The sequence below is a fragment of the Emys orbicularis genome, chromosome 14 (assembly GCF_028017835.1).
Source record: "Emys orbicularis isolate rEmyOrb1 chromosome 14, rEmyOrb1.hap1, whole genome shotgun sequence".
Lineage (NCBI taxonomy): Eukaryota > Metazoa > Chordata > Testudines > Emydidae > Emys > Emys orbicularis.
In genome coordinates this window covers 2,684,972-2,696,033 of record NC_088696.1, presented here as the reverse complement: position 1 = coordinate 2,696,033, position 11,062 = coordinate 2,684,972, and the positions used below count along the sequence as shown (strand labels likewise).

The following is an 11,062-nucleotide window of genomic DNA, read 5'->3' as shown; positions in this document are numbered from 1 at the left end:
TGTCACCCCTAACTCTCCAGCAGCTCACAGCTGGGAGCCGGAAATTGTGGAAAAGCATGTGGCTGCCTCCTGCTGCACTCACTGGCTCCAGCAACAGCATGGGCACCTGTGCTACCATGACAGCACAGTGGTAAGGGATCCGTAACAAGGACAACGTGTACATCAGACACGACCACCCCACTTGGTCTCTTAACGGGACCCTGAGCATTGGCTGCATTTCCAGCATCTTCAGGCAAGGGCCAATATGGGGCCAAGTTCTACCCTTTACTACTTCCACAGCTGGTTCAGTCCACACACATGTAGCCAACAGCTCCAGGCCCTTTTCCACTTGACGTGAAACACATGGAATGCAATTCCCTTCTTTATTAACCATGCTGAAATACAGCTTGGGAGAAGAGAAGCAGCCGGTTTGCTTTCCAGATCCAGTTTGATGAAGTACCACCTTCTTTCCTCCTGCAGCTCAGCATCCTCATCTCAGCGAATCACTGAACAGGCCCAAAGCTGCTACTCAGCCACAGGTGTCTCCTGGCTTGTTAGACGGCCGGCTGAGCAGAGCAGCAGTGGCCCAAACCCCCTCTGAATCCAGGCAGCACAGCAAGCTATGGAATCACACGGGGATGCCCTGTGACAATTCTTATCCTTCTGAGACCAGACATGAAAATGTGGCATTGCTTATTGCCCCGAGTCAACAGCCCTTCCCTCATGATGCAGCCAGATCACAGCGGGGTCCCCTCCCTTCATCTCTTCCTCACAAACTTCTTGGTCGCTGCGTTGGGATTCATGCGCCGCCGGCCTGCACCCAGAGCTGCATCCCGGATCTGCAGGTTGGCTGCACGGCTATAGATGTCATTTTCTGCGAAGGGAGAAACCCCTGCAATGTAATCCGGGTCAAAGACATTGGTTTTCTGCCTTGCCTTCCGGGAAAGCCGCTGCTGAGGAAAGTGCTGGTCCTCAGCCAAGTGGGGGTTGCTGGCGTGTTTCCCCCCTTGGGGAGCGGGCAGCGAGTACTGTGGGAGAGAGTAAGAGTCATTAAGGAGCAGAGTCCCCTTGCAAAGCCAGGACACTAGATGGAGGCCGGCTCCTCCCAGGAACTCATCCCCAAATAGTGAACTCAAGCAGTGATCTGTGAAGTGGTGACTGGATCAGTCTATGTACCTGCATAAGGCACCAAAATTTAAGATGGGGGCTCTTCTACCTAGCAGACAAAGGCAGAACAATGGCTCGACGTTGAAGCTGAACAAATGTAGGCCAGAACTAAGTGAGGGTAACTAACCACTGGAACAACTGACCAGGGTCATGGTGGATTCTCCAGCACTGGAAGCTTTTAAATCAAGACAATGTTTTTCTGAAAGATGTGCTCTAGTTCAACCACAGCTACTGGACGCAGAAATTAATTCAGGGAAATCCTATGGCCTCTGTTACGCAGGAGGCCAGGCCAGATGATCACAGTGGTCCCTGCTGGTCTTAATCTGAGAAACTCCTTCCATGCCAACAAGCCATAGCACAAGTGAAACAAACCCTGAAACCTGTATTGTTTCACCACTGGAGAGTGAAAACATCCTCAGCAGGCCTCTGTGCCTGGGGCCCCAAGCCATTAACAAGAGACCAAGTGGCTCTCACTCAATGTTGCTATGATTACTAGGCTGTGTCATGACAGCAGACCAGCCAGCATGTTGTGCCTAAGTCCCGATGATGAGCTACTCACCCGAAGCCCTCGTGTGTTCAGGACTTTTGGGTTGCGGGAGAAGTGCATGTGGAGGGTGCCATCAGCACCCACGCTCACTGCAACCTTTTTCAGTGTCTTGTTGCCACAGTGCAGACAGAAGACCCTGGTCATGTCAGACGTTGTCCTAGAAAACAGAAGTGGTTCAATGCTCCAGTATCACAGGGTGGCTCCACAGGCTGCAGCCCTCTCCACAAGCAGGATTCTAGCAACCGGCCGGTCTGGGCTATTGAGAGAGGCTGGAGCCAGTCCCCTGTGCACAAGACCCAGAAAGAGGAAGGCGACCCACGGAGCTAGGTGAGGCGCTGGCTTAACGCACCTGTTTTTCATTACTGGAGTCTCAGGACCTAGGTCACACTCTCTGAGTGAGTTTGTTCAGTCCCAACTTAACCTGTGACGGGCATTTATCCCCCAGATACTCCACCACACAAGCTGGATAAAGCGGCAGTCCCTGCTCTGAGGAAGCCCAGGGCTAAGAGGGGATAGTACTTGTTAGGACTGAGATACCGGGGCTTAATTGTCTTGGGAAAGCTTCTCCCGGTCTGCACTCAGCTGTGTTATTTAACATTTATACTGCACCACTCAGCTGGCTAAGCACCAATGACCCCCCTGACACCTCCCCGGCAAGAGCAGCGCTGCTCTTCACCAGCAGGTTCCGATGCTTGTGACACGTACTTGAAGCAGCCATGACAGCGTAAGATGTAGCTTCTGGCTTGCCGGATCAGCATGCCATTCATTGCCAGCACATGGAGACCCATCTGGAGCAGAACATTCTGCAAGGAGAAGGAACAGCCATGGGGAAAACCCTGTAGGAGGAACCTCCAGGCAGCATTTAGAGGCACCAATCAACCTACGAACAACAATGCACGTTGACAGAATTGTAGCAGAGGGCAGGCCTCTGAGACAGAACCAGCTTTGCGGATGGCCTAAAGATAGTTCTGGGAGGAGTTGTATGGCCAAAGCAGGGGTAAGGCACTATTGCTCCCCAGTACAGCTGAAGACACTCACTGCAACCTTGGAGTCTTGTTACCATAGTGTAGACAGAGTCCACAGGGGTCCATCTTGGCCAGGAACCTCTCTCTCAGGGGACAGTACCTGCTGCAGCAGAATAAAGTTCAAGAAACCTGGTGTTGGGCAATTTATGCAATAAACTGCCCATCGGGGGGTGTCTCTCTTCCTAACCCCTATTAGTTAGAGGTTATTTTATGCCCTAAAACCAGAAATTGACTCTATTTACCTAGCTTGGGTGGGGCCCATCTCTTCTCTAGAGCCAACTAACCGAAATGCCATCTGCAGTGAGGCGACAGCCTTTGTTCACCCCTTTTCTCATTGTGCAGGCAAGTGCATTATAGGGCAGTCAAGTGCAGATCTTTCTGGCATTCCACTCCTGTGCTGGGGGCTTCAGGCGTCTCCACTGACTCCATGTTAAAAACTGACCATTGATTCCTGCCCTTTCTGCCCCAGCCAGTTTCAGACCCAGGCACTTTGCTGGTTTGGAAAGCCCTAATGAATTACATGCCCTAGTTCTTCTCCTTTATCCGTTCTTTTGCTGACTTGCTCAGTGATGTCCAGCAGAGACAGAATCTTCCCTTTGCAGAAGACCTGCTGCTTTGGCTCCCATTCATCTAGGCATGTTATAACTGCAGTCACACAGTCACTCCTTACCTGCATGGCAAAGTCTGTGGTCACGCAGCCGACCTGTACATTGGCAGGAGCATCACCATGCCCCATATCCTGCTGGATCCATTTGATGTTGTCAGGAGTTATCCAGCCTTCCCCATCATCACTGTCCCCTTCACTTCCGTCCTCCCCAGCATTTTCCTGATCCTCCCCAGACTGGAGACTCGCCGGTACCTCTGGGCTAATGGAAACGGTGTCAGGTTTCTGGAGGGCGAGAGACACTCAGTCAGATGTGGCCTATGCAGCACCTAGGCAGGCGAGATGAATGATGCCAGAGAAGGGGGCACCAACCTAACAGCCACAAAGCTAGACAGGAGTGAGCCAGCAAGAGAATCCACAGAAACCAGGGAGCAAGGAGGCAGCAGCTGAAATGAGCTGGGAATTAAAGAGCGCCCTGTGCCTCTCACCTGCAGCTCCTGTAAGTCCTCTTCAATGCTGGGCAGAGGGGTCCTCCAGTACAGGAAGGAGCTGAACTCTGGGCTCTCCTCTGCTGCTGCACGCAGGCCATGTTCAGACGTGGACAGACACGCATCTTCCTCCAGGTGCTTGGACTAGGTTTGAACAAATAGAAGAAAGTTAGTGGGACACAGGAAAGTGCCTGCGTGGTTGATCACTGGGGGGAGGGCGTGGGGCTGGGTGTACGTGCGTGCCAACTCTGTCCCTCTCTCGGACTGCAGCTCCCTGGCATGGAAGGGTAGGGCTTTGTATTATGCACAGCAGGCTAGAGGCACAAGTGAATGTGCCTATGTAGTAACATTGTTAATGTTCCTATTGTTAGTTAACTGTTCCCATTCTCGGTCAATTCCCCCAGGAGCATAAAACCTGCACGAGTATTAAGGCCCCTACATTGCCAGAGTGATGTGGAGCCTTATTATAAAGGACAGTAAGGGAATCCTCAGCTAGGAAAGTCTATGTGCTTTCTCGCTTTTTTCCTGTGCCAAAGTGGCACAATGGGGTTAAATTACAGCTCAGGATTTATTTTACTTATCCATTTATAAAAAAAAAAAAAAAAAAAAAAAAAGGGACTTTTGGGCAAATGAAACATTTAACAAGCAGTCAAAATGTCAGGACAATCAAAACCAAGCCCTTCCCAAAGTACCCAGCCAGGTCCAGGCCAATGATTTGCAAAACTGTATGACTTTCATGTGTGGAAGTCTGAGCAATTTAAAATGACTTTTTTTTTTTTTGGCTGTTTGGTGTTCTATAATGCAATTTAAATGAAAAACCCTGCATTCCAGTTACAATCCTGGAATTAGTTACCGAGTGTTTGTAACTTAACTTTCACGTGTTTAGGAAATGCTGAATAGTTAGTTACTTTTTTCTGTACTGTAGTTTAAATATATTACCAAAACAATTGAAACTGGTGTGATTATGTTGCATTATTTTGACAAATAAAATATGCAGAATTTTTTGCAGAATTTTGAATTATTGGCGCAGAATTCCCCCAGGAGTATATTCTGCTATTGACTTGTGAGATTTTTGGACAAGTCCCGAACCGCCCTCTGCCTCAGTTTCCCCAGGATACAAAGATCTCTACCTACCCCACGGGAGAGGATGAGCCTTCATAAGTGTGGAAGGCTCTCCCCCCCCCCCAATACTAGCACCTTTCATGGGAGGATACGAGAGCACTACCATAGCTAATGCAAACAGTTACCTTGGAAGGCAGGTGGAACCCAGCGACATGAACAGGCGCCTCTGGATGCTGTATGGTGGAGCTCAGCTGAACCTGCAGGGGATTAAGAGCAACAGTGAGTTTGGCAGGCAGAGCAGAATGTACGACTAGGGCCGCCTTGGGCTAGTTCCTAAGCCAGCAACACGGGGATGGCCTGGGGCATCTCTACAAACCCCTCCAACAATGGAGCTTAGTTGACTAACTGTTTTCCAAACCGGAATGGAAGGTGTTGACTAGCAGGCAGCTGACTGCGCTTTAACCGATGGCTAGAAACAAACTGTTACAGCTCCGTGTTCAGTCCCCAGGATCTCTCAACTATATAATGTTTACACTACAAGGCAACTTGGTTCATAAGCTGTGCCCCAGAACTTGGAGGTGAGGGATAGAGTGGGGGGGTGGAGATGAGGGGCACACCTTATGAATCCTCTCTGGGCCAAATCTGGGGTTTATGTAGCCCCTTTATGTAGCTCTGTTCTTTCATCCAGTGTAAAGGAGCCAGAGTGGGGTTATAGATATCACCTGTAGTGTGGTCATAAAAAGTGACCGGCTTCTAACGGGTAAATCTTTATGATTCCATAGTTTATTAACGGACAGCTGTTTACATGCATCATAATGTATTTAATTTTTTGCTCTATACATTTTATAGAAACTGGAATTATTTGGAGGAAGGGTAGGGGGAAGGGGACTATAGCCATGGGGCCAATCCTGCAAGCTGTTTGTTCACCTGGGCTATGAGGAAAAAAAAAAAAAATAGTACGTGATCATGGAATTAGAAAACGTATAACAATAGACAATCACAAGGGGGCACCATTTTTATTCTGGCATGTCCTAACTTGAGTGTTTGAGTTTTACAATCTTAATATTCTTTTAATGCAGGTTTATTAGATTACTCCTGGGGGAATTCTGTGCCATTGCATGTGTGCATAATTAATAAGTTGTGCCTATTTTTAATTTTTTTGCACAGAAAAAAGAGTTTCTGCTGAAAAGTTGCTGCAGTTCTGCCTTTTGCCCACCAGAGGGTGCTGTGCCAATAGAACACAGCAGCAGCTCCCAGCCAGCTAGGGAAAAGAGAGTCTGCAGAGCCTTCTTTGCAGCGGGCCAGGTCAGAAGACAGGGGCTGTGGAGTGCTGTGGATGAGGAGGGGGGAAGGTCAGACTGGGGCTCATAAGGGGTAGTGGGGGAGGACAGACTGGGGCAGAGACTGAATGGGAGTGGAGGCATAGGGCCATGGTGGGAGGGGAGGTGCAGGGCCACATGGTGATGGGGGAGGGGGTGCAGAGCTACATAGGCACAGAGGGTGGCTGGGTTGGGGTACAGACAGATAGGGATGGGGGGAGTGGGTGTCTGAGTAGGGGTGGAGGGACACATGTGCCTGACTGAATCTGAGAGACTAGGGGTCAGCCAGGGTCTGCATGGGGGAAGCTCCCTAACAGTCCCTCCCTACCCCCCAAAAAACCTGTTCCATACATTTCCCACCCATACCCAAAAACCCTCCAAGTTCACACCCAGGCTCCTTCCCAGCAATTTATTTCCCTCTCTCTCAGCTCCTCCGTTACCCTGACTCCCCTCAGCCTTGCACTGCTTCTGGGGGGTGTGGGAAATAAGTTTCTGCATTGTAATTTAAATGAATTATTACCCAAAGTTCTGTATGAATACGCCTAATAAGGAATCTATTTGTCAAACATTTTCTGAATTTTTTTGTCTGTATTGTTACACATACTTGCTGACACATTTTGAAATAAATGACCAAAAATAATTAACATAAGAACAGCCAGACTGGGTCAGAACAAAGGTCCATCTAGTCCAGTATGCTGTCTTCCGACAGTGGCCGATGCCAGATGCCCCAGAGGGAATGAACAGGTAATCATCAAGTGATCCAGTCCCAGCTTCTGGCAAACAGAGGCAAGGGACTCCATCCTGGCTAACAGCCACTGATGGACCAATCCTCCATGAATTGAAACTGGTGTGATTATATTAGGTAAAATATTACATCTGATTACACAAGTTCTCTAATGCAGCCAGATATTTCTTAAAAACAGAAGAGCTTTTTGGAGACCAGACAAAAAGGTGACATGGCATCAGGCCATGACAGTAGATGCAGACTGAATTTTACATCAAGAATTGGGATTAAACATCCCCCTCACTTTTCTCACAACTATACACCCTCACCAGACACCTTTGAAAAGCCTATTCACGCATGAAGGCAGTAATCCTGAAGGACCTACCCAGCACTAGAGTAATGGATTGGGTCTGTCACTCCAGGGGAGTTTACCTTTTTTTCTGGCTCAGTCTTCAGATGAGCCACCCCAACAGTCTCTGCCTCCAACTGGTAGGTCAGGGCTAGCACCTGAAGATCTGTGGCTGACAGACTGGGGTAGTCACCTGTCTTCTTTGAAAATTCTGTCACTATAACAAAGGGAGAGTGCCGTCATTGGGGGAGTCCAACGGTTAGCAGATACATGGATACTAACGAAATTAGAACTTTCAGAAAAATACAAAATACAGAGGTTGGGTTGGGGTATCTGTATAGGCTGCTTTTTCACTTGAACCATTCCCATCTGTTGAGAATTCTTCCCATAGCCCCCATCCTCTTAAGGGCATTTTCTCTTTAAATCTCACCCTAAAAGCTTTTCTCGCAGGCCTATGAGTAGCTCTGCATAAAAGGGTCTGTGCCACCTCTATCAAAGAGCATTTATCTGCTGAGCTCAAGAATATTTGGAAAGAATCCAGACGAAGCATCACTTTTCTCTTGAAAAGTGACAGTAAGGTTGTTTTAGGTTCAAGATGTGGGTTTTAGTAGTAATGGGCTAAGCAGATCAAAGACTCCTACAACTGGTCATGCCTCTCCTCATCAATTACTGCCACTACACTCATTTAGATGTGACAATGATCTCCTCTGTGGAATGTTTGAAATAAATTCCATGAGAATAGTTTTATTTGAATGCTAACTTTCTCCCAGAGGGATTTCAACCCAAACACCACAGCCTTGTGCTACTGCATGAGAACTAGGAAGCAAAAGTAATTAGAAACAAAAGTAAAAACTGACTATTCTGCTGTCCTGGGTGGGGTGGGGAGTAGATTAACAGCATGAATGGTGAGAGTATGTTGGGACTCTTAAAATTGTTAGTTTCAATCACAGGAGCAAGAGTTAATAAAGGAATGGGGCTTTCCTCCTGACAGTTGCTCTAAGGCTACGGTTAACGGAATCCAGGCACACTTCCTATGACAAAAAAATACCTATTCAGAGAAAAGCTGTACAAGTGCCAGGACAGGCAGGAAGGACACTGAGTTAGGAGCAGGCAACTAAGCTAACGCTCTGCTAGTTGTCCCCGAGGCCAGCTCACCTACCTAGTTTAACGTACTCAGGGAAGGGCTGTTTGAAGTGAAGCTGGTAGGGCAGCACGGCCAGTCGCCTCCTGGTTTCCTTGTCCCGGATTTCACTGACCACCTCCTTAATAGTGTAAATGTTTCTACCGAAGTCCTGTTGTATGAGACACACAAGAATTCCTGATATTAGGAACAAACAGACAAATGACTCTGATTCCAAGGCCAGAAGGCACATAGGGATGCCCATCCCCACAGACAGCACGGTGTGGTTCCAAAGCAGCCCCATACACAGTGCCCATCACCATGGAGCCAGGTGCTGAAACACCCCAACCTCCCCCTGCCCCACAGATGGGAGAGGGGCTGCCAGACTAGGGGAAGGCCTGGCCCCCTGCTCTGTAGCCACTGCCTGAGACAGAAAGACACTGTCTTGGTGGGGCCACTGGATGATCAAGGTACTAAAGGGACAGGCCTTTCTGAAGTGATTAGAAACAAAAGTAAAAACTGACTATTCTGCTGTCCTTAGTGGGGTGGGGAGTACATTAACAGCATGAATGGTGAGAGCTAAATGAATTATTTGCATCAGCCTTCACTGCAGAGGATGAGGGAGCTTCCCACACCTGAGCCATTTTTTTAGGTGGCAATTCTGAAGAACTATCCCAGACTGAAATGTCATTAGAGGAAGTTTTGGAACAAATTCATAAATTAAACAGTAATAAGTTACCAGAACCAGATGATATTCACCCAAGAGTTCTGAAGAAACTAAAATATGAAATCACAGAACTATTAACTGTGGTATATAACCTATCACTTAAAGCAACATCTGTACAAGATGACTGGAGAATAGGTAATGGGATACCAATTTTTAAAAAAGGCTCCAGAGGCGATCCTGGCAATTACAGGCCAGTAAGCCTAACTTCAGTACCAGGCAACTTGATTGAAGCTATAATGAAGAACACAATTATCAGAAACATATGAACATGATTTGTTGGGGAAGAGTCAACATGCCTTCTGTAAAGAGAAGTCATGCCTCATCAATCTCTTAGGGTATTTCTATACTACCGCCGGATCGGTGGGCAGCGCTTGATCCTGCAGGGGTCGATTTATTGCGTCTAGTCTAGATGCGAGAAATCGACCCTCGAGCTCTCTCCTGCTGACTCCTGTACTCCACCACCGCGAGAGGCACAGGCAGAGTCGATGGGGGAGCGGCAGCAGTCGACTAACCGCAGTGAAGACACAGCGGTGAGTAGGTCTAAGTACGTCGACTTCAGCTACATTATTCACGTAGCTGAAGTTGTGTAACTTAGTTCGATTCGCCCCCTCCCCCCAGTGTAGACCAGGCCTCAGAATTCTTTGAGAGGGTCAACAAACATGGGGACAAGGGTGAATAGTGAATATAGTGTACTTTCAGAAAGCCTTTGACAAGGTTTCTCACCAAAGGCTCTTAATAAAATAAGCAGTCATGGGATAAGAGGGAAGGTCCTCTCATGGATCAGTAACTGGTTAAGAAACAGGAAACAAAGGATAGGAATAAATGGTTAGTTTTCAGAACAGAGAGAAGTAAATAGTGGGGTGCCCCAGGGGTCTGTAAAAAGGGATAAACAGTGAGTTTGCAAAGTTTGCAGATGACATAAAAATACTCAAGATAGTTAAGTCCACAGCAGACTGCAAAGAGTTACAAATGGATTTGACTAAACTGGCAACAAAATGGCAGATGAAATTCAGTGTCGATAAATGCAAAGTAATGCACATTGGAAAACATAATCCCAGCTACACATACAAAAAATGGGGTCCAAATTAGCTGTTACCGCTCAAGAAAGAGATCTTGGAGTCATTGAGGGTGGTTCTCTAAAAAAATCCACTCAATGTGCTGCAGCAGTCGAAAAGGGAACAGAATGTTGGGAATCATTAAGAAAAAGGGATAGATAATAAGACAGAAAATATCATATTGTCGCTCTATAAATCCATGGTACGTCCACACCTTGACTATTGCGTGCAGATGTGGTCGCCCCATGTCAGCTATATTGGAACTGGAAAAGGTTCAGAAAAGGGCAACAAAAGCGGATTACGGTTGGGAACCGCTTCCGTCTGAGGCGCGATTAAGAGGACTGGACCTGGCCTGGGCAGGCTGGAAAGGAGACGACTCCGGGGGATGTGACCGAGAGCGGTAAGGCCGGGCCCGGGGAGGGTTCTGGACCCCTTCCCCCAAGGCGCGGCCGGCCTGGGGAGCCCCTCGCCGGGGTGCTGCGAAGGCGCGAAGTGAAGGAGGCTTCAGGGAGGGGCCACGGGGCTCCTGGCTGTGCTGCGGGCACTGACTGACCCGGCTCCCGAGGCCTGGGGCGGGAAAGGAGCGCGGTAAGTTCCCGAGCCTGGGCCCGCCCCGGCGCTGGTGCCCCCAGGCTCCGCACGGCAGGGCCCGGCCACGGGGGCCTGGGTCTGACCCAGCCCGGCCGTTCCCGCCTCCAATAAGGCCCGGCTCGGGGCGAGCGTCCCCCAGGCCCCGCCCCTGGTACCTGGAGCGGCGCCCCGCGCAGAAAGGCCCCGGCGTCCGCCACGACGTGCTCCACCGCCGCCATCTTGGCCCTCGCGGAGTGCGCAGCCCTGCCCCACGGCATGCCGGGAGCGGTAGTTTTTGCGGGGACGCGGTGCATGTTGGGACCGGC

At 49.0% G+C, this 11,062-nt stretch overlaps 1 protein-coding gene across 1 annotated transcript; it reads right to left on the bottom strand.

The window, feature by feature from the left end:
• Nucleotides 1–345: 345 nt before the first annotated feature.
• Nucleotides 346–11,014, bottom strand: NOB1 (NIN1 (RPN12) binding protein 1 homolog). Its single transcript, XM_065416344.1, has 9 exons — nt 10,913–11,014; nt 8,424–8,556; nt 7,348–7,481; nt 5,058–5,129; nt 3,811–3,954; nt 3,389–3,607; nt 2,399–2,496; nt 1,706–1,850; nt 346–1,007 (listed from the first exon to the last, which is right to left on the bottom strand). The coding sequence occupies exons 1-9, from the start codon at nt 11,012–11,014 to the stop codon at nt 738–740; spliced, it is 1,317 nt and encodes a 438-aa protein (XP_065272416.1). The 3' UTR covers nt 346–737.
• Nucleotides 11,015–11,062: the final 48 nt, after the last annotated feature.